The sequence below is a fragment of the Medicago sativa genome, chromosome 6 (assembly GCF_051527215.1).
Source record: "Medicago sativa cultivar Bolivia chromosome 6, Bolivia_mono, whole genome shotgun sequence".
Taxonomy (NCBI): domain Eukaryota; kingdom Viridiplantae; phylum Streptophyta; class Magnoliopsida; order Fabales; family Fabaceae; genus Medicago; species Medicago sativa.
The window spans coordinates 90526606-90554109 of record NC_140754.1 but is presented as its reverse complement, the minus strand read 5'-3'; the positions used below and the strand labels follow the sequence as shown (position 1 = coordinate 90554109).

The following is a 27504-nucleotide window of genomic DNA, read 5'->3' as shown; positions in this document are numbered from 1 at the left end:
TAGGCTTAAGCGATTAATGAACTAGCCCTTAAGATCAATTTATTTCTTTGATGAAACAATTTTTCGTGCAGCTTTACTTATATCTAAACAATTCTGAATTACGAAAAACCCTTTCTCCTAAGAGCCAAATATTAACATCAAAATAAAAACACCTTTCAAAATAAAATTTTACATTGTTGTTAGGTTTGTTCTTATTGCTTGCAATTGTTTTGGTCATTGGTTACTATTGACCCTTGCTCCACACATCAAAGTTTATTAGTATGAGTTTTTAATCTAAGATACAACATCAATTGTATCCTCGTTACGGGAAGGTGAACTTTAATCTAGGAATTAATTGATCATTAGAAAAAAAACACATGCGCCCTAATTTTTTTCTATGTGATGAATCAGTCAAGGGAAATTTTTGCGTTTTTAATTTACTTACTATAGGACAACCGTGCTTCATAAGTTTATCTTGACTTCCCTGCTCCTTCCTTCATTATTCTTTTCATTTTGTCCTATTGTTATATTGTTATAACTTCTTCCTTCCATACTATCTTTCTCTCTCCTCTATTATTTTCAACTTCCTTCTTTACTTATGCATTTCAGGGCAGATGGAACAACAACATTAATTTGGGACAATTTACTTGGTTCCCAAGGTACGTTCTGTCACCACTTATCACTTTGAAGTATCAATTGTTCTTATTTGGTTGTTTAATTTGCATGTGTGAAAATTACTATCACTATGGACATCCGAAACTCTTACTACTGGTACTTCTTGAATTTGTGGTTGGCCTAACACAAGTATAAAACTCTTAATAATAAATAGTCTCCTAATCATCTTCTATTGATACTCATAAATTCATGAATTATCATTCATAATAAATAATAATAATAATATACTCGTCTCCTATATGATCATGAAACCTTGAATAGGAGACGAATCGTAAAACCTGTAAAACCTGTAAAACATTGAGTGCATAACCTTGAGTGCAATGTCCCAAGGAACTCAGGCCGACCATGAAACAGGTTTTACAGACTCTAGAGGGCATAAGCAAAGGGAAATGGGGATTCTACCAAGTAACATAGAAGTCAAGTTTGGATAAACTCTGTTTTATTGATAAGGTTGATATAATTATGTAATTCATAATTCCACTGATTGATGTCTTAAAATTAAGTCATAGTAATACGATTCATTTTATAGTGATTTACCACGTCTGTTTTGAGCCACTTGTGGTCTATAGCCATTGTCACCATTCGAAAATAGTAATAGATATTTGAAATGTAGACATCTTGCAAGAAACTCGTCTATTCTTTGAAGTTTACCACTTTGAGTTTACATAATTATATTTTTTTTATGTATTATCTACGTCTCTCACAATAAAAGCAACAACTTCTGATACAGTTGATTGTTCACAGTAGATGCTTGTAACCGTAACCTTGCATTCTATTTTGTATTTCATTCTTTGTATTGTAAACGTAAAGCTGAGCAAATTTTGGTGATTGCCATGACATAGGTAGTAAACTCCTAACTGGGTGACATGATTGACCTTGAATTGATGCCCTAATCTTGCTACCATAAGTGGCAAAAATGAATACTTGAAAGAAAATCATGCAATAAAATAAATGGCAACAATTATGGTGGTTTGGAACCGCTGCGAAAGCCATGAACAAGTTAAAAACCTAAAACTACAAACAACCGCAGATTTCCCTCGTGGCACTTCTTCTAGCGGTTGGCTCTAACCGCCGCAAAATACCCTCGCATAGCATTAAACTGTGGCAGGTGCGCACATGCCGCAAATGACGTTCCAAAATCAGTATTTTCACCCACCGCGATTAGCCCTTATCCGTGTAGTGAAACCTTGTCTTTCATGAGCGAACCCAACACGTGGACATTGATTGTCACGTTCTTAGTCTCAAAGTGCAAAAAGGTCTCATGAGACTCTTACTTGTTCCATTTGCTTCTCAAATAGCAGGTATATTCACTAAGGCTTCCAATCCTAGACCATTCCAGGATGAGGTGTGCTATTTGAATAACGATTTGTATGAATACTTATGGAACAACCACAAATTTACAAAAAAAAAAGTAGATATTGAGACGATAATCAAATCAATAGAGGTAAAGTAAAAACATAATGTGAGTAATAGAGAAAACTTGTCACAAAACGGTTATATATATCATTTCACTTCCATAATTTAGTCAGAAAGCTTGGGACATTATCCACCCTTCAACTTGTGTGTCTGTTTGTGAAATCAAGCGACAATAAAAAAAGTCAAGATAGTAAATATGAACCTCATAAAAATCAATGACAATACAAACTTCTACTCTTCTTTGCCTTCACTTATCCACATAGATCACATTGGTATTTGAATCACATATATTTAATCTACTTGCTTAATAATAATAAAAAAGTACATAAAAAATATTATGAAGAACATATCTTTTCATATTTTTACAAAATGAAAAGTTTACTTGAAATATACTTATAGATCCAAATTTCAAGAAGTTGAAGATTCCAATAACGATCTAGTAGGAGAAGAAACCAAAGGTTTTGGTGGTATTTCAAGGACATCCATACTACCTTCCAACATTTCAATCACTCTACTCATTGTAGGTCTATCATTTGGCAATGTTTGAATGCACCATAAACCAACAATGGTCATTCCTTTTGCAATCTCATTTTCTTCAATGGCCATCACTATGTCAGGTCACAAATCACTATCCATCTCTAGCTTATTGTATATCCAATCTGGAAAATACTCACTAGTTTGATTAGTATTAACATCAATATTGTTTCTCACTCCCACCATTTCTAGAAGCATCATTCCATAACTATAAACATCGGATTTGTGTGAAACTCCTCCAAATTGTCTATTCCACACTTCAGGAGCTACATAACCGACTGTTCCTCTTGCATTTGACATGAAAGCAATGCTCTCATTCTTGAGACAGAGCTTTGCAAGTCCAAAATCGGATATCTTTGGACATAAATTTTCATCTAAAAGAATGTTATGTGGTTTAATGTCAAAATGTAAAATTCGGGTATTACATCCCCTATGCAAATACTCCAGACCTCGAGCTATCCCTTTGGCAATTTTATACAAATTATCCCAACTCAAAGATGCAATGGTTTCAGGTCCCTTATTGTAAATAAATTTGTCAAGGGAACCATTAGACATAAATTCATATACGAGAGCTTTTTTACAACCTTCAAAACAAAATCCAAAAAGGGTAACAACATTAACATGTGAGGTTCTAGTAATACTAGCAACCTCATTAATAAATTCTTCGCCGTTTCCTTTCGATGCATTCAATATCTTTACTGCCACATGAGAACCATTTAATAGCTTTCCTTTGTACACAGCACCAAAACCCCCTTGACCAAGTTTAGTTTTGAATGAGTTTGTCATTTTCTTTATTTCTGAAAATTCATATCGTTTTTGCAATAGAGCTCCATGATCTTTTAAAAATGCTTCAATGTTTATATGATTCTTTGTCTCAAACCAAAATTTTACATGGAGTATTGATGACTTGCCTCTATAACCACAGATTATAATGCACATCAGCAATGCTACTATTGCTGCACTTCCAACACCTGTTTTTATAATGAGAATTTTCTTATTATGTGCAGATGGCAGAAAAAAAAGGTAAATAAAGAAAAACTACAGTGACATCTTTTCTTATGATGTTCTTTGGGGTGTCAAATGACAAAGTATTAGTAATCAAATTAAGTTATATTGGTAAGCCATGTGCTTAAGGTTTTGCCTAGTACATAGTTAATGATGATAGTTTGCTTGTAAAACAAGGGAAAAGCTATTTATAGCGAAAAGTGTGCTTGCGATGACAGAACGACTTGTACTGTAGTCAAGTTGAGTTTTTATTCACCCAACAATGTATTCAGCCAGCCACTCATGTATTGTGCCAAAGGAAGATCTAATGGTGACAGTCCATTCGTGAGCGTTTTGTGAAATTGCTTTCGCTACAAACTAGTGTGATCAACATAGATAGACAATAGTTGAGGTTGTCAATAAACGAATTATAATAGTGATACTATAGTTTTGGTCTTTTGCTTGTCAATAGATTGATGATCATTACCAAATATACCACAAAATAGCAAAAGGGATAAATAAAATAGAAAATTAGACTATAGATGTATCACCTAGAATGATTTCCAATTTCCCTTGCCTGCTCAACTTCTTACCTGCGATAGAGGAATCTATTAGAGCATTGGTTACGCTGAAAGAATATTAAATTTGTCTTGAACATTTGATAGTTGAAAAATAAGCAATTAAAGATTCAAGGAAAATTTTCTAATTTGAGCAAACAATAAAATAAAAAAATAAAAAAAAACTAATAGGTAAAGCTGCATATGATTGCCTAAAGAAGTTGGGAAAGCTAGAAACAGAAATAGGAATGGGGAACTAAAAACTAAAGAGCAGGATTTTAAATAAATCAAGGTTTGCGACTGCGATTTAGGCCGTAATATTACGGCTAATGATATAAAGTGATAAAAGAAAAAATATGCTTTTGTATAGAGAATAGTGTGAGGATGGAGCAATAGATCCATCTGGACAATTATCATAATTGTTATGGAAAACAAAGAATGAAAATGATCTCATTTCTCATAGATGTAAATGTATGTACATGAGATATGTATAAGCAAAATGAAGATTACACTTAGCCTAATCACATGCTAATGAACAAGATTAAACTAACTAAGACTAGTTAACTTGTATCTCAAGTAAACTAGGAGACATCACTTTATTATGCTCTTCTCTCTCTAATAATAATAGCATAATTGAACAAGTTTATCAATAGAATCACATAATACTTCACCTCAAACCCTTCATTCAAAACTCTTCCAAGTTCATCAGGATTAAAATAATCCCTCTCCTGATTCAAATATGCTCCTACCACCGGCACTTCGATATGTTTCTCACATCTGATGCTTGAAAATTCTTTAAACTGCTTAACTTCATCACCGACATGACTGAAAGAAGGATTCTGAGCTCCACATAGGGAATATTCAGAGGGAGTACTGTTGTAGTATACGGTGATGTTATTTTTGACACTCGGGAGACAGTGTCAACAAATTATGGAGGACAAAGATTTAAGGAAAGGTCTGTTCTTTCGAGTTTGATGATTCGTTTTTCGGTGTCAATTTTAAGTACTGTGGAATTTTGTGAGGATAATAGAATGGTTGTGTTATGGTTGTTATGGACTTATGGCAGTTAAGGTAAAGAGGGGAAGAAAATGAATAATAGGTTTTGAAGCAGTTCAGTTCCTGATTGATGAGTTGAGTTATGCCCTCAACAAAATGATTCTCTCTGTCATTCTTATTTCTTTGTTTATTTGCTAGCTGTAAAATTCTAAAATTTAAACTCTCTTACTAGGTTGGAGCTTGGAAGCCAGGAGCAATAATAGGAACACTAACTACACACTTCTAAAACCAACATTACATTGGTTCGAGTGGAACTGAACTCGGATCTCTTAACCAAGGTCTCTAGTTTGAGCCTTCTCATAAAAAAAAGTGGTTAAGAGGTGAGATCCAACTAAAGGTGTTGTAACACCCCCAATATTCTAAAGCATGATTTACGGATTAAAATAATAATAACAATGATAATAGTGCAACACCATTAGTTATTCATGAAATTTGTATATAGTGGTTGTATGTATTAAAAAAAAAAATTAAATCACCAACTATAGGAGGGTTATGTATAATTATTTATCAGACAAAAAACAATGAACTAAAAATAATATTATTTAGAATTTTTTTTTTGGAAAGAATATTTTTTTAGTTATATTAGTTAAGATTATATTGGTTAAAAAAAATTATAAAAAGAAAAGAAATAAGTGTCTAGATATTTTTACGGGTTCTAAGCTAAATGAAAAAGAATAGACACAGTACCATCCCACAGATCCATATATCGTGCTCTCAATTTGGGGTCACTGTCCAAGCCATGGTTTCATCTCTTTCAACGATTCTATTTCATTTTTCTTACTTTCTATCCGTAATCTCTTGTATACTCGGGTGACAAGCATCATAGATTTGTGATTTGAGTTGGAAGATAGTTCCCGAAAGGGGAAGTGGTCCTATCCGATGTGGGTGTGCCAGAGGCTACGGTTTTAGCTTATTTGAAAGTAAAGTCTAAAGTGTGCCTCTCTTCTCGTGAAAGGGAGCTAGCGGTACCGGAAAAACTTCCTTCACTTCAGGCTAGCTACAATTGGCATATCCACCACTTGAATGATTCTAGACGTTTTACAGCAAGAGAAAGCAAGCAAGAAAACGACACTAAACAAGCAAAAATACTAAAGAAGTGGTCACCCACCGCTTAGGCGGGAATCCATAGCTATAGTGGGGAGCCTGTCTCACTTGGAGTCAGTTACAAAAAGATTGAAACTAGAACTGCAGAACAGACTGAACCAAAGGCTCTTCTCGGGAAGCGACTAGTTAGTTGAGAACCCTCTGCTTCTGACCCACGTAAGTTGCAAGGTCACCTTCCTCATCCCCTGAATGAACTCCTGCAACTGATCTCCCACTCGGGAAGTTCAGTTCAACTAAAGGCAAGGTTTTCAAACTAAATTGTCAATTGGAATCAATAGCTTGGAACTCTCTGAGGTAATATCTATAACTATTGAAATTTTAAGACTGAAATTAGCTATGGAAAGTAGTGGGTAATAGAACAAAGTAGTAGAACATATGATTTCCAAATTCGGAGTATCCAGAACAGAACATTGTAAATTTAGTTGCTTTTGGCAAATTTCTACATCCAGTATTCGGCATGGTTTTTTAATATAATTCTAAAGGGTTGAAATTGACGAGTTGTTTCTCAAATTGTGTAAACTGTTCATGTGGCTCTATTGTAGGCGTTATAGATCAGGCAGGATGTTGATTCTTCATAGTTGGAGGAACTAAAATAAAAGACAAAAAAGCAAAAGAGGAACAAAAAAATGCAACATAAGGTTGTCAAAATCGGGATTTTACTTCAGGTCGAAAGAGAATAGCAAAATCGATAATGTAAAATCTCAATCAAAATTGAAGGATTTTAATTAACTACTTTTGTAGAATTGATATAAGAAATCGTAGAATCACGTTCAAAATCGATGGATTTTACCAAAACAAAAATAATGTTAAATATATATTATAAATTGTATATAGTCATAAATGACTCAGTTTAAAGTCCACAAAATACTTATACATAAATGACTAAAAGTAATAGAGAAAACCCTTCAAACCCCTTTAAAAAAAATCGAAAATTGTAAAATCGTAATCAAAATCGAAGGATTTTGCCAATTTTGAAATTTTACTATAGATTTAAGTCGTTGAAAGTAAATAAAATCCTAAATTTTAGAATTTAAGTCTGGATTTTAAGAACAATGATTATAGGGAGAAAACTATCGACTTTGACTACTAGGGGAACACAATTAAACAAAAATTCAAAATCAACCAAAAATATAAATTAAATTTAAAATATTGAACACGTTATCTTATTAGACCGTCTTAAATCTTTAAAAAAAAAATTATTAGACGGTCTTAACTCTTAACTAGTTTCATACCTTTTTTATTTTTAAGTAGCTTGTGGCTAGAATTTGACCTTTAGTAAACAAGTGTCGAATATATATTGTCACCATGTCTACAAAAACGTTTCATACCATTATTTTATTTTATTTTGAAATAATTTATATAATTATAAAAATACAATTTTTATAATTCTAACCAAAATATAATTTTGAACACAGAACTTTTTTTTTTGAAAGAAAACACAGAACTTAACTATTCTAGTATTCTATATCAAGCTCAACCTAACGTGCCAGAATGGATTCAAGTCCTATACATCTTTTTTTTTTATGGAAGTCCTATACATTTTTGGATTCCAAACTAAAATTCAATATCACCATCATGTCAAGGGTGAATTTGTGTGAACAACTTAATTAAACGTAAACTGATTAGGTCTTCGATCATAGTATTTATGTTGTTAATAAATTGTTAGCAAATAAGTTCTAGATCATGAACTAATTGAAATAACCCAAAAACAGCTTATGTAAATATATGATAAACTATTTTTAAGCTCTGTATCAAACATTTTGTTAAGAGTCCAACATCGGATAGGTGATGGTCTGACAATGTGTTTATAAGTGGGGCAATCCTCACCTCACAAGCCGGTTTTGTGGAGTTGTGTTAGGCCCAACCACGATTTCTAAGATGGTATCAGAGTCTCTCTAAGATCCATTGGGCCATCTGCTATCAGGTTTCCGCTATCGGATCACCCACCATTTATGTCCACGAACCAAGCTCAATAGTGTTGGTCGTGAGGGGGTGTGTTAAGAGTTCCACATCGGACAGAAGATGGTCTGACAATGTGTTTATAAGTGGGGGCAATCCTCACCTCACAAGCCGGTTTTGTTAGGCTCAACCACGATTTCTAAGACACTTCAACATTGAACCAAAAAAAAACACTTCAACAAATAATTTCTTCATCAATTAAACACTAATAATAAGCTCTTTAAACGTGCTTACACTAATAATAATAAGCTCTTTAAACGTGCTGTGAGAACAAGATTGTTCCGCAGAAGAATAATTTCAACGTGCTGTGAGAACAAGATTGTTCCGCAGAAGAATCAATTAGAACATTGAGAGAAGGAAAAATACATACCCTTTGGAGCCCGTGACATAAGTCTTTTGCAATCAGGCTCATCTGGCCAAATCTCAGTTGTTGACTTCGGGCGGCAAAACCCGCAAACACCATTAGATTGTTGATTAGGACATAGACACAAAACCGCATTCTCAGATGCATTATACCCACATCTCCCTCCAGATTTCTTGCAGCCATCACACGTGTCTTCTTCCACGCCACTCCACCTAACCTCAAATCCTTCGTGTAAAACATCCACCACAGAATTCGAGTCTTCTATGAAGGAACTCTTTAGGCCAGGGGTTGTAATATTATTCCTACACCCGAGTACAATGAAATCAGCCACTTTAGCACTTGCATCTTGAGGTTTACCCTCTATGAGGCAAGAAATCACAGAAACTTCTGAACTCAAAGAAGACGAGTATGGATCAGGAAGAGGACCACACTCATACAATAGCGTATACTTCTCATCATTGGTAGTGTAGTTGAAGAAATCCAAATCTAAGTTTATGTTGACATATTTCTTGGGACAAGAAGGAATAGTAGCATCATCATAACTCCACAAATCCAACCTTGCAATCCTCAAAACTTGTGATGTTTGATTTATGTCAATGATGTGAAATTTTTGTGACTCGATTTCAATAGTCAAGTTGCCATGTTCACAATCAAGTTTGAAGTTTGGATGACCACAATAACTTGGTTGGTTTTTAATACTCCGAAATGGGTAACTAATGTTGGTGAATTTTCCACAGCTAAAAGGTGCACAAGATTTGTAGCTTTCACCATCACTAGTGACATATATTGGGATTAAGAAGAAGAATGAGAGGAAGAGAAAGATGTTGATGATGAAGGAACAAGGAAGAATAAGAAGTGGTGAAGACATTTGTGGAGGTGATGAAAATTTAAAAGCATCTAATGATAGAATTCTAGAGCATAATTAGAAGATGAAATTATGTTAGGCCTTCTTCAGGAGGCAAATTATCAAAATATGACAACGTCCTATATATAAAAGTCAAAAGAAAATGACATTTAAGTATAACAACTTGTTTGTTATCTTAATAAAAATGGTTTTGACTCAAGACAACTTATTCAAAACAGCTTATTTATGCAAAACAGCTTATTTGAAACAACTTATTTATACAAAAGAGCTTATTTGTGCTAAACAGCTTATTCAAAACAACTTATTTATACAAAACAGCTTATTTGTGCAAAACAGCTTATTCAAAACAACTTATTTATACAAAACAGCTTATTCCGATTAATTTTAAAAACCAACTTATTCAAAATAGTTTATTTATGCAAAACAACTTATTAGGATTCCTTTTGTAAATGGTCATCATATGTTGACTTCTTATGTGTCCCGTATGCACAAGGCCATATTCCTGTCTTCTTATCTTTACTATGTATCCCTCCTTTTGTTGTGATGTCTTTATTTATTGTTTGATTATGTAGCCATTGACCATTCATAACCAGGCCGACCCTAAGAATTTGAAGGCTCGGCTCTGGGAATGAAAAGAGGTCAGTGATAAAATCAAAACGTATTTTTTTTTAAAAGAGCAATGTTCTATTTATATTTTTTAAAAGATAAATACAAGGTGCCGTATATATGCGGTACACCCAAAAGTGAAAATGACTACCGTATACATGAGGAACCCCCACCTAACACCAAAAGCAAGAGGCCTAATTCTAATAGGCCTAAAAGGTTAAAACACGAGGACAGAAAATGGCTGGGGGTGTTAAAAAAAATTATTGGTAATGACTCTAAAGTAAATATTAAACCAATAAAACTAAAGAGATATTAGTCACTTTAGTCCCTGAGTAGAAAATGAGTCGTCACTAATTGCAAAATAGTCCTGAATGCATACTATGTTAGTCAATTTAGTCCTGATTGCATACTCCGTTAGCCAATTTAGTTCTTGAATGTAGACTCCGTTAGTCATTTTAGTCCTTGAAATTGACTAACAAAGTCTATATTCAGGGACTGTTTTGCAATTTCTCTGCATTCAAGGACTAAAGTAAATACTTATTTCTCAGTCAGGGACTAAAGTGACTAATTCTCCAAAGCTAAACTAAAAATTTAGTTAAAATGACTCTAAAAATTGTGTATTACTGATTGCCATCATGCACATAAAGATCAAAAGACTGGGAAAAAAACTAATTAACAGTCTAGAAGTAGTGTCCTTTTCTGCAACTTTTAGCAAAACTACCATTTCGACATATGCATGTAGAAATCTTGGTGTTTTATCCAGTAACTACCAGAGTTCTCTCATACAGAGCACAAGCACAAACCCTTTTTTCATAGTTGAACCAAATCCATTAATCAAACCACCAACAATATCATTTATATCACTATAAAATCCATTAACAAGTTTTACCATGTTTCATAACAATAAGAACTACAATTGAAGTAGAAACTAAGATTCAAATCAAATTTGCTAAAAGACAAAGTAAGGTTTGAAAGTGTAACATTTTTTTTTGCTCTAGGACATTTTTTATCCAAGGGTGATTGAATAATTATCATAGTTTATATTTGTCACATAATATATGTCACTTGGATGATTAATTATGATTTTGTTTTCAGAGCATTCTAGGCCACAAACAGGGTAACCACAAAATTGATCTCTAGCATTGGACAATTAGAATGAGGACAAAGTGTTGATATGTTGGAGCTATCGATCGGCATGACAAGCTATTTGATCCCTGAATTAGTCGATCATTAGAGCGGATACTAATTTTCAATAAACATGTGTCCTAGTTTATTTTCTGTGATGAATCGGTCAAGGGAAATTTGTGTAACCGTGGTTCATAAGTTTATCTTGACTTCCCTGCCCTTTCCTTCTCTATTCCTTTCATTTTGTCTTTTTCATTCCTTACTATTTATATTTCTCCTTCCTATGTTATTTTCAACTTCCTTCTTTACTTCCACGTTTCAGGGCAGACAGAACAACGTTGATTTCTGAGAATCTCCAGAGTTTCTTGGTTCCCAAGGTGAGTGAGACTTTCTGTCATTACAATTCGTATCACTTTTTGTTAGTTGGTTGCATAACTTGGATGAATGAAACTTACAATCACTATGAACATATATGAAGCTCTTACTTACTATAGTACTGCCTGAATTTGTGGTTAGCTTAACAAATATGAAACTCTTAATAATAATCATGACTAATCATTCATAATTATTTCCAATAATATACACATTAATACAGAAAGATATTCTAAATTTAGTCGGTTTGGTTCTTGAATATGTTTTTAGCTAGTCAAATTAGTTATCAAATGTGTTTTTCGTCGATCAATTTAGTCCATAAAATTACTAAAAAAAAAATCCTTGTTTACAGTTTCAATACATTTGGGACTACAATTACAGCGCTTAAAACATTTAGACACCAAAATCACTGTTTGCTGTCAATAATCACGATGTCAATCTAGGTTATGTTTCTAGACTTTTTGTATTTTGCAACCCCAGTGGAAAAGGCGCTAAACCTGTTCATTAGTTACTTACAACTAGTTAATAGTATGTGAAATTCTATTATTTTTATCAGAATATGTTTTGACGTATCTTATTTGAACATAAGTAAAGACTTTTAAAAACATAAAGTGGTTGAGCTCAAATTGTAATGAGCTCCAGTCAAGAACAATAGTTTGAGAGCTGAGTTCGAATTCTGGTTGAATTAATCTTTAGTTAGACTTTACTTAACTCCTAATCGAACTTTGAATTACCAAGAGTTCATTCTCCTAGAAACAAGAGAGTTAAGACAATACAAAAAGTTAAGACTTCATAAAACTCAAGTAAACGTACATAGAAATATTGAAATTCTAATCAGCCTTTTTTTCTCAACTTTGAATCATAGAGGATGTGCAATGACCCTGTAAGGTTGAGGACTTGAGGCAATGGGGTGGGATCTCTGTATGTGCAGCTGCTTCACTAGCACTTCTGACACATTTCGAAAGCAGAATAAATCGAAGTGGCAAATCTTCTCATATGAGCAACTTAGAAAAGCCACATATTATTTTGATCAATCTCGTATTCTTGATCAGAAAGGCTCTGCCACTGTATATTATGGTAAGAAGTCTTTTACCTGAAAAAGAATGAATGAATAGACGAGATAGTCTCTGAATTTGTAACTATCCTTCAATTTGGTCTTTGAATTTTTTGAAAGATCACAATAGACATTAGGTTTATTTTGCATTATTCAGTTTCATCTATCCATTAACTTCAAACATTATCTATGGTGATGTGTGATGTTAAATAATGACATGACAGTGTACGTGGGTTTCAAATCCCCTTCAGACTGAATCTTTAGAGAATGAGTTGAAAATGTTGAAGTATTTGATTGGAATCGTGTGTATGTTTGAAATCTTAAGCCAGTTGTTGAAGCTTGGTAGGTGTGTTTATGAGCAAGTATGTTACAATATAAGCTCTAGTACGTGTAGAAGTTATTTGTAACCCGTGTGTACTGTCAAATCATCGTTTCACGTCTCAAGTTATCATAAGTAACATTTGAAGTTAACGGAGGGATGAAACTGACTGACACAACAAATTCAAGTGAACGGTGATTACAAGTTCAGGGACCTAGTCGTTTATTCATTAAAAAAATACATATAAAATTTATTACAATTTTGATCATATATTCTATTTTGATTAGGAAAACTTAAGAATGGTTGTGAGATTGCAGTCCAATGCTTCAATGAAGACAAGTACAGCATGTTGAGAAAGTTCATCGATGAAGCTGCATTCCTAAACTACATGCCACACAAAAACCTTGTTACAATTTATGGATGTGCGACTCATCAAAAGGAGTCCTTGCTAGTACACGAATACGTGTCTAACGGGACTCTTGCTGCTCATATTCAAGGCCGAATATCAGATAGTGGAACATCGTTAACTTGGCCTAACAGATTAGATATTGCAATCGATATAGCGAATGCATTGGAATATCTTCACTATAATGGCATTGTGCACCGTAATGTAATGTCTCACAATATTTTCCTTGATATAAATTTTTGTGCTAAAGTTGGTAACTTACATTTGTCAAAGAAACTTGATATTGGAGCAACCAAAGCTACAAGAGACTTGATCAGAACAAGTGGTTATGTAGACCCGGAACTTGTGTCAAAAGGCTTACTTGGTGTCGAAAATGATGTTTATAGTTTTGGGGTGGTGTTGTGTGAGCTTGTGTCATCTATGCTTGCAGAATATTATATTCAGAATGAAGAAGAATGTCTGGCAACCCTTTTACGCAAAAAAGTTGAAAACCAAGCTTTAGTGGAGCTGTTGGATCAAAGACTTGGCTTCGAATCAGACCTTAAGATCAACAAGATGATGATCGCTACGGCTGAGCTTGCATTTTGGTGTTTGAAATGTCCACAAGAATTAAGACCTAACATGGAACAAGTGCTAGAGACTCTCCATGGCATAAAGCAAGGGAGATATGAGATAATTTCAATAAAAGGTACAATACATTAATTAAGACCATCAAACTTTTGTCCCTTTTTGTTGGGTATGGCTCATAGTTTACTGATAAGTGAGCAGGTCGCTTGGCCCAAATTTTTGTCGGCCAGCAACTGGGGCGTATGGTGAGCGAAGCCCCCTGCACTTGACAGTACAGTTTAGGAGTAACATTGTAAACTATACCATATAGTATTTAGATTCAAGTTATAATCTATAAACCTTAAACTTTAAGTGGTAATAGAAAGGCTGTGCAGCCGCTCGCGTAATTGGCCTAACTCTGATAAAATATTACGCTTTTTTCTGTTTGCATTGTTAATATACTAGAGATTGTTAATGTTTTAGGCTCTTACTATGTAATTCATATGTCTCAGCTTTCAAAATCTTCCACCATGCCGAACTTGAAGAAGCTACTAACCAGTTTGACACTTTTCTGGGGTCCGGAGGGTTCGGCAGAGTCTACTATGGTAAGAAGCTGCAAAGGTATCTGCAAATTTTAATGACAAAATGATGACTGCACACTTAAATTGTAGTTCAATAACTTGATTTTTTTTACATAGTAATTTCCATTCGTTACGATCTCTAAACAGCTGATAGAAACTATAGATAAAAGAAAAGTATATAGAAGTTATATACAAATAGTATTGATAATGGAAATGGTAATTATATGAAGAGGTACAATAAGGCTTATATAGTCAATGAGAATAACTAATGAGTGTGACTAACTTTTACATTTTCTGACCGCATTTCATTGTATTTATGTTTAGGAAAACTTAAAGACGGCAGAGAGGTTGCAATAAAACGTTTCCATGAAGAGACAGAAAAAACCATTAATCAATTCATGAAAGAAATTGAGATCTTAAGTCACCTGCATCATGAAAATCTGGTTTCACTTTACGGCTGCAGTTCTCGTCATAGCAACAAGCACATGCTTGTGTACGAGTACATCTCTAATGGAACTCTTACACAACATCTTCACGGATCTTCATGTAGTAAACTATCATGGCTTACTAGATTGAATATTGCCATTGAAACTGCGAACGCCTTGGTATATCTTCACGACTCAGGTATCATCCAATGTGACATAAAAGGAAGCAATATTCTGCTGGATGAAAAATTTTCCGTCAAAGTTGCAGATTTTGGACTCTCGCGGTTACTTCCAGGCAATGTTACCCATGTTTCAACTTTTCCGGTAGGAACTCATGCTTACATTGATCCAGATTACTATAAAACTGGAAGGGTCAGTGAGAAAAGCGACGTCTATAGCTTTGGAGTGCTCTTATTTGAGCTTATATCATCGAAACCGGCAAGTTTAATGCAAGGCACCAAGCGTGTTACTCTTGCTCAATATGCAATGAGTAAAATCTTAAACAAGGAATTAGAGCTACTAGTGGATCAAAGTCTTCAAATTTCTTTTAATAAAAATGTAGTGGAAATGATAACAACAGTGACTGAGTTAGCATTTCAGTGTGTGCAGTGTCCCAAGGGACTCAGGCCAACCATGAAACAGGTTTTAGACACTCTACAAGGCATAAGCAAAGGGAAATGGGGATTCAACCAAACAACATAGGACTCAAGTTTGGATAAACTCTTTGAACAGGTGCACGGGTCCGAGGCTTTATGTTTTATTGATAAGGTTGCTATAATTATGTAAATCACAAGTCAATTTATTGATATATTAAAATTAAGTCATAGTAAAGTTCTTCATTGGTTCTGGACATTATTCTGAAGGTTGGTCATTCTACTATAGTAATACGATTCTTTTTAGCGATTTTACCACATCTGTTGCCGCTATGAGGCACTTCAGGTCTATAGCCATCCTCACTCACCTTAAGGAAATAGTAACGGATATTGGTAATGTCGATATCTTTTATGACACTCATCTATTCTTTGATGTTTACCACTTTGAGTCTGAATAATCATATCTCTTTTTGAGTTAGTATCGATACTCCCACAAACAATAAAAGAAACAACTTCTGACACGGTTGCATATGCATGTAACCTTGCATCTTATTTTGTATTGCATTCTATGTATCGTAAATGTAAGCTGAACAAATTTTGGTAATTGTCAGCAAACTCCTAATTGTATAACATGATTGACCTTGAGCTCTAATAAATGGTGATCCCCTACTATTATTAAAATGGTTATCCAACTTTTCCTCTTGTGATATGAATGCAAACATGATGTTGTAAACTCTGTTACGCTGTTGTAATTTCTTGATGCTGAAGCACCATAGGAGGCGACTTCAAGACTAGCTAGGAGTTGAACTTTTCCATTTCCACAACACATTTTAAACTTGGCTTAACCGATTGGATATTGCAATTCACACAGAAAATGCATTGGAATATCTTCACTATAATGGCAGTCCACCGTAATCTAAAGTCTCGCACTATTTTCCTTGACATAAACATTTGTCCTAAAGTTGCTAATTTTCATTTGTTAAAGAAACTTGCTATTGAAGCAACCCATGCATGATACAAGAGACTTAATAGGACCAAGTGGTTATATAGACAGAACTTGTGTCAAACAGCTTGTTTAAGCACAACTGTGATTTAATATATCTGTTGGACACAGTTTTATATATAGATCACTGAAAAATCCGAATAAACTTGTAAATTGTAATACTCAACATTTTTATATGACCAGGCTAACCGTCACCATTCCTTGGCCATGTCTTACTTGAATGCCAGCAGTATACGCATTTTTGCTTTACCTAAAGTTCACTAAAGAGGGTGATAAACCTAATTTTCTTCGTAACAAGTGTTAAGGATATGCTTTGATCATGGCTTACTAGCTAGTTCCTTCCACATCAGATAAAAACAATTTCTAGTATAACTTGTTTTCCACTTGTAGCATTTGCAGTCACCAACTTCTAAAGGATATAAGATCAGAAAATATAAATTTATAACATAGACTTTACATGACCAATTGTTCATGATTTTGCATTCAATATAAAAACAGTTTGAGACAATGTAACCCACTTACTTTACAAGATTATTCAAAGGGATGAAATGATCTCTAGTCTGATTAAAAAGTATATAACAATTGTACACATACCCTTAAATTTAAGACGTGCAAGACTCAGATACCGATCTAGTAGGAGACGAAAGTAATGGTTTTGGTGGTACTTCCAACGAATTAATGTAAACTTCTAACATTTCAACTACTTTACTCATTGTAGGTCTGCCATTAGGAAATGTTTGAATACACCACAAACCCACAATGGTCATTCTCTTTGCAATCTCATCTTCTTCTGTATCCATTACCCCATCAGGTCTCAAATTAGTGCCAAGCTCAAGCTTATTGTATACCCAATGAGGAAAGCATATCTCACTTGCAGTGGCGTTCCAGGAACCTGGGTCAGGGGGTTCAAACTTATGAATATAAATTATGAAATATTTGTTCGTCCATTCATCCCCATTTGGTTACGCAATCTAATGCTCACAATCTTCATAGTAGAAAAGAATGAGACAGAATGATTAAGAATGAGAAAATTGGACAGAATGAGAAAATTGGTTTACACTGCATGCTAACTTCAACAATGTTTTAAATTATACAAATATGTCAATCATGATTAAGAATAGACACAACTTTGAAGCTAGGTTTTAGTTCACATAAATGACACTTTAACACACAAGTTATTAAAGAAAATTATTGGATTCAGGTAACAGAATATCATGATTTGGTTTAGGAGGAGATAATCTTTAGGAGCCTAGAAAACTCATTTTCTTCATAACTTTAAGCAAATAAGCAAGTAATGAACAATCTCCAGTTTGGAAAAATCAACAAAAAATTAAAATTAACAACAACAATGATCAAATGGACAAGTAATCACCAACAAAAATTCCCAATTTTGATGAATATAACAAAATCTCCAAATCTAAAAAACTCTAAAATTACAATATTCCTAAATCACAAAACCATGGATTCATTACTTGCATGTGTTGTTGTTTTGTTGAGGCATGAGAGTTGGTTGATGAAGACCGGAGGAGAGTGGTAGAAGGAGGAGGGCGTGCAGCGGAGAGATTCCGTCGGCAAAATTAGATTCGTGTGAACATAAGCAGGACGGCTGAGAGAGAAAGGGAGAAGGGTGGTGTGTCGGTGTCAGTTGTGCGCGGTGATGCGCTTGTGGCGCCTGGGAGATTGCTGCCAGCGGTTAGAGGTAGGATGAATGAGGTAGTAAAGGACATGAGAGAGTTTAGAGAGAAGTGAGAATGATAGAGAGAAGGAAACAAATAGTGAAATGAACCTGCGGTGCTAGACTCTGTTGGGTCAGGGTGCAAAAAAATTATTTCAGGAGGTTCATTTTGCAAAATCATATGGATGTACGTGTATTTTTTTTAAGGCCAGGGGGTTCACTTGAATCCCCTCAGTTACATGTAGCTCCGCCCCTGCTCACTTGTGTGACTTGCATCAGCATTAATATTTTTCCTCCCACCCACCATTTCTAATAGCATCATTCCATAACTATAAACATCAGACTTATGTGAAACTCCTCCAAAATGTCTATTCCACACTTCGGGAGCTACATATCCCATTGTCCCTCTTTGATCCGACATTGAAACAATGCTGTCTTTCTTGAGGCAAAGCTTTGCAAGTCCAAAATCTGAAATCTTTGGACAAAAATTCTCATCTAAAAGAATGTTATGTGGTTTTATGTCAAAATGTAAAATTCTAGTAGCACATCCTCTATGCAAATACTCTAGCCCACGAGCTATCCCTTTCGCAATTTGATGCATATTCTCCCAACTTAAAGATGCAATGGTTTCGGGTCCCTTATTGTAAATATATTTGTCAAGAGAACCATTTCGCATAAATTCATACACAAGAGCTTTTTTACGGCCTTCAAAACAAAATCCAAGAAGGGCGACGACATTAACATGTGATGTTCTAGTAATACTAGCAACCTCGTTAATAAATTCTTCACCATTTCCTTTTGATGCATTCAAAATCTTCACTGCCACATGACAACCATTCAATAACTTTCCTTTGTAGACAACACCAAATCCCCCTTGACCAAGTTTAATTTTGAATGAGTTTGTCATTTTCTTTATTTCTGAAAATTTGTAACGTTTTTGCGATAGAGCTCCATGATCTTTTAAAAATGCTTCAATGTTTTTATAATTCTTTATCTTAGATCGAAATTTTAGGTGTAGTATCGATGGTTTGCCTCTAAAACAACAAATTACGATGCACATCAACAATGCTATGATTGCTGCACTTCCCACACCTGTTGTTAGAATGAGAATTATCTTAGTATGTGCTGATGGAAGAAACAAAACTAAATAAATAAAAACTACAATGTTGTATCTTTTCTTTTGAAGTTATGATGTTATTTGGGGTGTCAATGATAAAATATCAGTAATCAAAGTTATATTTGTAACCCTTGTGCTTAAGGTTTGCCTCATACATAGTTAACACTAATACATAGTCCAAACTAGTATGATCAACATAGATAGTAACAAATTGAGGTTTCCATTAATGAATTATGAGAATGATAGTGTATCGTTTCGGTCTTTTCTTGCCTAATAAGGAAGGATAACAGTTCTTCATTTGCAGATAGATTAATGATCTTGCTAAATATTATTCCACAAAATAGTTAAAGGTATAAAATAGCTAATCTGGTATCCTCCTAGTAGTCCTAGAGTAGTATATTCTGGTATCCTCCTCTGGTATCCTCCTAGTAGTCCTAGAGTAGTATATTCTGGTATCCTCCTCCGTTAATCCTCCTTGAAGGAAATCTGTTAGAAATTGTGGTTGGGCCTAACACAACCCCACAAAATCGGCTTATGAGGTGAGGATTGCCCCCACTTATAAACAAATTGTCAGGCCAACTCCTAACCGATGTGGGACTCTTAACACACCCCCTCACACTCAGGATTACACATTTGAAGCGTGAACATAAATGACACACCCCCTCACACTCAGGATTACACATCTGAAGCGTGAACATAAATGACGGGTGGTCCAATAACGGAAACCTGATAACAGGTGGCCCAAAGAATCGTGAAGAGGCTCTGATACCATATTAGAAATCGTGGTTGGGCCTAACACAACCCCACAAAACCGGCTTATGAGGTGAGAATTGCCCCCACTTATAAACAAATTGTCAGGCCAACTCCTAACCGATGTGGGACTCTTAACAACGAGCTCAACTGCTTACCTACGATAATAGTAGAAAGTGCATAGAGGAATCTGTTAGAGCATAGCTTACGCCTAAAAAATAACAATTTTATATATGTCTTGAATATTTGAGCATATGAATGGCTAAATAAATTGGGAAAGGTATATATAGAAATTAGATTGGGTTATTTTACATATCACTGAAAAAGTTATTTTACTTCTATGAAAAATAACTTTGGCTAAAGGATGGGTACCAAGTGACATCATGAAGTTGCATGGTCTAAAATTAGTGTTGCAGCTTTGTTTAAAATTACTAAATTGAGTTGAAATGCTGATATTTTTTATGATCGGGGCATGTGGCATAAAATGATTGGATCACGTGACACTCCGTTACTTTTGTCAATTTGTTAAGGATTGACTGACTTCAAGTACTTAAACCAAAACCAGACAAAGAAATTTGCAGACTAATACCACAAAGTGCAACGATTTCCAGAACTAATTGCATATTTAACCAAATATGGAATTGGTTATTTCTTTTATAATTGCTATTTGTATATCTGTTCCTACTGGCACTTGAATATGTCTCTTACTATTCCTTGATTCTTCCAACAACTTATCTTCATCACCAACAGTATAGAAAGCATGATTCGGAGATTCACATAAAGAATTTTCAGGTGAAATAGGAGATGAAGTATAATTGTAGTATATGGTGATGTTCTTGAGAGTTGGGAGATAATGAAACGGAGATGGAAACAAATAAGTATCATCATATTGAGGAGAACAGAGATTTTGATCAAGATCTGTTCTTTTGAGTTTGAACAGATCCATCATGTTTGGAAACGAATTAAAAATGAGGAGGGGTTCAGTTGAGTGATGGTCTCATGCTATCAACAAAAATGATTCTAATGACCATAGAGTCAACTCAAAGTCACCCACGAAATTTCCACTCTATTTCCTTTTTTTATTTATATATCAAAGGTAGTGACAATTTTCCCGAAGATATTATTATCAATAAAGTCAAGTTGATGAATATTTCGCATCACTAACATAGTTATTGTTTGGACTTGAAGTAACTCATTCTTGCGATATAGATGATCCAAAGGTGCAGAGGATCATCACGGAAAACGCATTGGTAATCTAGTGTATAGCTGTTATGATGTGTATATATATACTTTAGATTAACACAAGTTTGTTATTAGTTTGTTACTAGCTATAAGTTCGTTGAAAAAGGATGAGTTAGTTAGTTAGATATTAACTCACCACAGGATTTACTTGGTGGTCAAATAACCATAGTTAGTACGAACTTTTAATTTGTGTATATAAGTGATGTAGTGCATTGAGAAAGTGTTTCAAGCGTATCACTCATCAGTTGAATAAAATTTTCTATAATCACTTTTATCCTTAATCTCTTTTCTCTATTTTAGTTTTACTTTGTTCTTTCTTAATTCACTTATAGACTAATTATATAGACTAATTTTCTTTAAAAAAATCTACACTAATTTTAGTAAAAAATATCTAGACTAATTTTTTTTTTTTATACTAATTTTAGTGATTTTTTGTGTTTAATTTACTCTACGGCAACCGTGCTTCATAAGTTGATATTGACTTCTCCTCAAAAAAAGAAAAGTTTATCTTGACTTTCCCGCCCCTTCTTTCTTTATTCCTTTCATTTTGTCCTATTGTTATATTTTAATAAGTTCTTCATTCCTTACTTTACTTCCTTGAATTCGTGAGAAGTTCCAGAGTTTCTTGGTTCCCAAGGTGAGTGAGACTTTCTGTCACCACTTTTTGTTGGTTGGTTGCTTAATTTGCATGTATGAAACTTACTATGATCAGAATAAACATGTATGAAGCTCTTACTTGCTATAATACTTCTTGAATTTATGGTCTATCTAACACAAGTATGAAACTCTTAATAATAAATAGTCTCCTAATCATCTCCTATTGATACTCATACATTCATGAATTATCATTCATAATATACACATTAATATAGAAAGATGTTCTTATAATACTTCAATGTATCAAAATTACAAACACATCCAAATTTAGTCAGTTTGGTTCTTGAATATGTTTTTAGCTATTCAAATTAGTTATGAAATGTGTTTTTCATCGATCAATTGAATCCATAAAATTACTAAAAGAATCACTGTTTACAATTTCAATACATTTGGGACTAAAATTACAGCGCTTAACACATTTAGACACCAAAATCATTGTTTGTTGTCAATAATCATGATGTCAATCTAGATTATGTTTGCAGGCTTTTGTTTTTTCCAACCCCAGAACCTGTTCATTAGTTTGTTACAATTAGTTAATATGTCAAATTCTATTCTTTTTTATCAAATTATGTTTTGATGTATCTTGCTTGAACATTAGTAAGGACCTGTAAAAACATAAAGTGATTGAGCTCAAATTGTTAATGAGTTTCAGTTAAGAACGAACAGTTTGAGAGTTTAAATTCGAATTCTTCTTGAATTAATCTTTAGTTAGACTTTCCTTAACTCCAGACCGAACTCTGAATTACCCAACACTTCATAAAACACAAGTAAACATACATAGAAATATTGAAATTCTAATCAGCTTTTTTTTTTCTCAACTCTGCATCACAGAAAACGTGCAACGACCCTATAAGGTTGAGGCAATGGGGTGGAATCTCTGTATGTGTTGCTGCTTCACAAGCACTTCTGACATATTTCCAAAGAAGAATAAATTGAAGTGGCAAATCTTCCCCTATGAGCAACTTAGAAAAGCCACAAATTATTTTGATCAAGCTCACATTCTTGAAAAGAAAGGCTCTGCTACTATATATTATGGTAAGAAGTCTTTTACCTGAAAAAAAAAAAAATGATTGAATGGACGAGATAGTCTCTGAATTTGTAACTATCGTTTAATTTAGTCTTTGAAGTTAACGGAGAAATGAAAATGACTGACACAAAACAAATTCAAATAAACGATGATTACACAAATTCACGGACCTAGTTGTTTATTCACTAAAAAAAACTACATAAATCTTATTACAATTTTGATCATTTAATCTGCTTTGATTAGGAAAACTTAAGAATGGTTGTGAGATTGCAGTCCAATGTTTCAATGAAGACAAGTACAGCATATTGAGACAGTTCATCGATGAAGCTGCATTCCTAAACTACATGCCACACAAAAACCTTGTTACAATTTATGGATGTGCGACTCATCAAATGGAGTCCTTGCTAGTACACGAATACGTGTCCAATGGGACTCTTGCTGCTCATATTCAAGGCCGAATATCAGACAGCGGAACATCATTAACTTGGCTTAACAGATTGGATATTGCAATTGATATAGCAAATGCATTGGAATATCTTCACTATAACGGCATTGTGCACCGTAATGTAAAGTCTCACAATATTTTCCTTGATATAAATTTTTGTGCTAAAGTTGGTAACTTACATTTGTCAAAGAAACTTGATATTGGAGCAACCCATGTTACAAGAGACATAATCGGAACAAGTGGTTATGTAGACCCGGAACTTGTGTCAAAAGGCTTACTTGGTGTCCAAAATGATCTTTATAGTTTTGGGGTGGTGTTGTGTGAGCTTGTGTCATCTATGCTTGCAGAATATTATATTCAGAATGAAGAAGAAAGTCTAGCATCCCTTTTATACAAAAAAGTTGAAAACCAAGCTTTAGTGGAGCTGTTGGATCCAAGACTTGGCTTCGAATCAGACCTGAAGATCAACAAGATGATGACTGCTACGGCTGAGCTTGCATTTTGGTGTTTGAAATGTCCACAAGAATTAAGGCCTAACATGGAACAAGTGCTAGAGTCTCTCCATGGCATAAAGCAAGGGAGATATGAGATAATTTCAATAAAAGGTACAATACATTAATTAAGACCATCTAACTTTTGTCCCTTTTTGTTGGGTACGGCTTATAGTTTACTGATAAGTGAGCAGGTCGCTTGGCCCAAATTTTTGTCCGCCTGCAACTGGGGGGTAATAGAAAGGCTGTGCAGCCGCTCGCGTAATTGGCCTAACTCTGATAAAATGTTAACGCTTTTTTCTGGTTGCATTGTTAATATGCTAGAGATTGTTAATGTTTTAGACTCTTACTATGTAATTCATATGTCTCAGCTTTCAAAATTTTCCACCATGCCGAACTTGAAGAAGCTACTAACCAGTTTGACACTTTTCTGGGGTCCGGAGGGTTCGGCAGAGTCTACTATGGTAAGAAGCTGCAAAGGTATCTGCAAATTTTAATGACAAAATGATGACTGCACACTTAAATTGTAGTTACGTAGTAATTTGCATTCGTTACGATCTCTAAACAACTGATAGAAACTATAGATAAAAGAAAAGTATATAAAAGTAATATGCAAATAGTATTGATAATGAAAATGGTAATTATATGAAGAGGTACAATAAGGCTTATATAGTCAATGAGAATAACTAATGAGTGTGACTAACTTTTACATTTTCTGACCGCATTTCATTGTATTTATATTTAGGAAAACTTAAAGACGGTAGAGAGGTTGCAATAAAACGCTTCCACGAAGAGACTGAAAAAACCATTAAGCAGTTCATGAAAGAAATTGAGATCTTAAGTCACCTGCATCATCAAAATCTGGTTTCACTTTATGGCTGCAGTTCCCGTCATAGCAACAAGCACATGCTTGTGTACGAGTACATCTCTAATGGAACTCTTACACAACATCTTCACGGATCTTCATGTAGTAAACTATCATGGCTTACTAGATTGAATATTGCCATTGAAACTGCAAATGCCTTGGTATTTCTTCATGACTCAGGTATCATCCATCGTGACATAAAAGGAAGCAATATTCTGCTGGATGAAAATTTTGTTGTTAAAGTTGCAGATTTTGGTCTCTCGCGGTTTCTTCCTGACTATGTGACTCATGTTTCAACTCTTCCAGTAGGAACTCGTGCTTACATTGATCCAGATTACTATGAAACTGGAAGGGTCAGTGAGAAAAGCGACGTCTATAGCTTTGGAGTGCTCTTATTTGAGCTTATATCATCGAAACCGGCAAGTTTAATGCAAGGCACCGAGCGTGTTACTCTTGCTCTCAATATGCAACGAGTAAAATCTTAAACAAGGAATTACAGCTGCTAGTGGATCAAAGTCTTCAAATTTCTTTTAATGAAAATGTAGTGGAAATGATAACAACAGTGACTGAGTTAGCATTTCAGTGTGTGCAGTGTCCCAAGGAACTTAGGCCAACCATGAAACAGGTGTTAGAGACTCTAGAGGGCATAAGCAAAGGGAAATGGGGATTCCACCAAATAACATAGGAGTCAAGTTTGGATAAACTCTTTGAAACAGGTGCACGGATCCAAGGCTTTGTGTTTTATATATGGATAAGGTTTCTATAATTATGTAAATCACAAATCCATTGATTGATATCTTAAAATTATGTCTCATTGGTTCTAGACATAATTTTGAAGGTCGGTCATTCTCTTATAGTAACGCTCGGTGCGTTGCATTAAACTTGCTCATTTGTTGTCCCTATGTGCTACTTTAGGTCTATAGCCATCCTCACAAAATAGTAAAGGCTACTGGTAGCGTAGATCAGTGGCGGATCTTCTTGGGAGCCCATGGGAGCCATGGCTCCCCCCAGATCTGATATAAATACTCTATTACACTATTATTATCAAATGTTATGCCTGTGTCGCAGTGGAAAATGAAGTTGTTTTGGACTATTAGGTCGTGAGTTTGACCCCTTCTGTCTCTTTTTTCTTCATATTTTTATTTTAATTTGACAAAAAGTGGCTAGGCAAGGATTCAAACCATTGATCTTAAGGTGGTATCCAAGTAATATAAACAACAACACCACATATCAACTTGTGTTCATTGTGTGAAACAACTTATATATATTTGGCTCCCCCCACATATTTTGTCAAGATCCGCCACTGGCGTAGATAACTTGCATGAAATTCATCTATTCTTTAAATTTGATTGCTTTGAGTCTGCAAAATTATATCTCTTTTTGATAAAGCAGCAACTTCTGATACAGTTGTTGGAAATTTGACATAGAATTAATTAATAGGTAGAAATAATAATCAAGAAATACAACCGTAATTATAAATATAATTCTCAATAAAATAAACAAGAAAGGAAGAACTTATCGGTTGTTGGCTGAGGCGTGCAAACGCACTGGGCTTAAGAGCATTTCGCCGCCACAGGTCAATCACCTGATGCAGTTGGCCTCAAAGCTAGTGCTCTCCAGGATACAACAGCCTCTTCTCACTAACACTGCACGTGAACTAGCGAGGGCACAGGAACAACTATAGGATGCTCAAAGGAACAATTATCCAACTCTATCAAATTGTGTAATAAGGGGATGCCTTTTTTTTTTGTGGAGGAAAGAGTGAAATTGCTTCTGTTATCTATATGCCAAGCAATGCCGTCCTTCTATATATTTGACTCAGTATCCATTTTACCGTTGCAATTATTTCCTAACTGATACAACTTTAAAAGCTAAATTATAGGCTTGACCAAGTATTGATTAATTGCAACGTGCCAAAATGGTGTAACGGCAGCAATAAGAAAGTAACGGCATTGACCAAAATATCACTTTATTATTAATAACAATGAATTAATGTTAAAATATAATATTATAACTTTAAAATAAATTAATAATAAAATATACAACAATCCCCCACAATTTATTTTAAAGTTGTGTATGTTCCAAAGAGCGTGAAACATCAATGCATAAGCACTAGTGTCTTTTGGACTATGAACTAGCACATAGAGCAAATGAAATTTGATCCACTAGAATGTCGGTGAGATTATAACCTCTATGAACCTCATTCCGTATGTGAATCAGTGACCTCATCACTCACATTGATCTCTCCTCCAAAGTTTGTTCAACGCGGTGTGGTGCATTTTGGCCTTGCACCTATACCTGGATTTCATGAGTGGCTCTAGAAAGTCTGCCCAAGCTTTCATAGAGGCGGCCCCACCTCCAACACTCATATAGGTAAATCTATCAAGTGTACACCACAGTCAAGCACACCACTCAAATGTATGAGCTATAGATTTATTAAGAGTTTATATACTCAACCTCCAACGCTGTAGTATACACTATCCTACACCATAGGGATGAATTCTAAAAATTAAAATGGATAGTGTCTCAACAAATTGACAAGTGACTTGTTCTTACCCATATGAACATAGCCTTGCAAATTTTCACAATCTATGTTGGGTTACCATCACTCTCAATTTTTGTATTGGACATAATCCATCCCCCTTCGATGTAAATATATTTTTCACTATACAGCTGTATAAAAAATAATACATTGACCAAGACGTCTCTCAG

At 34.5% G+C, this 27504-nt stretch overlaps 2 protein-coding genes and 2 pseudogenes across 4 annotated transcripts; 2 read left to right on the top strand and 2 right to left on the bottom strand.

Annotated features, from left to right (window-relative positions):
• Positions 1-2408: 2408 nt before the first annotated feature.
• Positions 2409-9588, bottom strand: LOC146918116 (LEAF RUST 10 DISEASE-RESISTANCE LOCUS RECEPTOR-LIKE PROTEIN KINASE-like 2.4; annotated as a pseudogene).
• Positions 9589-11194: 1606 nt separating this feature from the next.
• LOC146918115 (wall-associated receptor kinase-like 20) lies at positions 11195-15954 on the top strand. Of its 2 annotated transcripts, none has more exons than XM_085719783.1 (5): positions 11195-11601; positions 12462-12673; positions 13287-14063; positions 14434-14526; positions 14827-15954. In XM_085719783.1, exons 2-5 carry the CDS (start codon positions 12502-12504, stop codon positions 15627-15629), a joined length of 1845 nt encoding a protein of 614 aa, XP_085575909.1. In that variant the 5' UTR covers positions 11195-11601; positions 12462-12501; the 3' UTR covers positions 15630-15954. The 2 variants fall into 2 exon arrangements, with proteins under 2 accessions (XP_085575909.1, XP_085575908.1); XM_085719782.1 differs by having other exon boundaries at positions 13257-14063.
• Positions 15955-16981: 1027 nt separating this feature from the next.
• On the bottom strand, positions 16982-19382 carry LOC146918114 (LEAF RUST 10 DISEASE-RESISTANCE LOCUS RECEPTOR-LIKE PROTEIN KINASE-like 2.4). Its single transcript, XM_085719794.1, has 2 exons — positions 18456-19382; positions 16982-17393 (listed from the first exon to the last, which is right to left on the bottom strand). Exons 1-2 carry the CDS (start codon positions 19256-19258, stop codon positions 17126-17128), a joined length of 1071 nt encoding a protein of 356 aa, XP_085575920.1. The 5' UTR covers positions 19259-19382; the 3' UTR covers positions 16982-17125.
• Positions 19383-21253: 1871 nt separating this feature from the next.
• Positions 21254-25561, top strand: LOC146918113 (wall-associated receptor kinase 17-like; annotated as a pseudogene). The gene is made up of 5 exons (XR_015016012.1): positions 21254-21944; positions 22796-22999; positions 23235-24041; positions 24299-24391; positions 24673-25561. The product of XR_015016012.1 is annotated as a wall-associated receptor kinase 17-like (transcript).
• Positions 25562-27504: the final 1943 nt, after the last annotated feature.

Coding starts and splice junctions, on each gene's coding strand:
- LOC146918115 (XM_085719782.1), top strand. CDS start 12,502: ATGGGGTGGGATCTCTGTATGTGCAGCTGCTTCACTAGCACTTCTGAC. Junction 14,064..14,433: donor TGAGATAATTTCAATAAAAG/GTACAATACATT, acceptor CATATGTCTCAG/CTTTCAAAATCTTCCACCAT. Junction 14,527..14,826: donor GTTCGGCAGAGTCTACTATG/GTAAGAAGCTGC, acceptor ATTTATGTTTAG/GAAAACTTAAAGACGGCAGA.
- LOC146918114 (XM_085719794.1), bottom strand. CDS start 19,258: ATGTGCATCGTAATTTGTTGTTTTAGAGGCAAACCATCGATACTACAC. Junction 17,394..18,455: donor GATGCAAGTCACACAAGTGA/GCAGGGGCGGAG, acceptor CGCCACTGCAAG/TGAGATATGCTTTCCTCATT.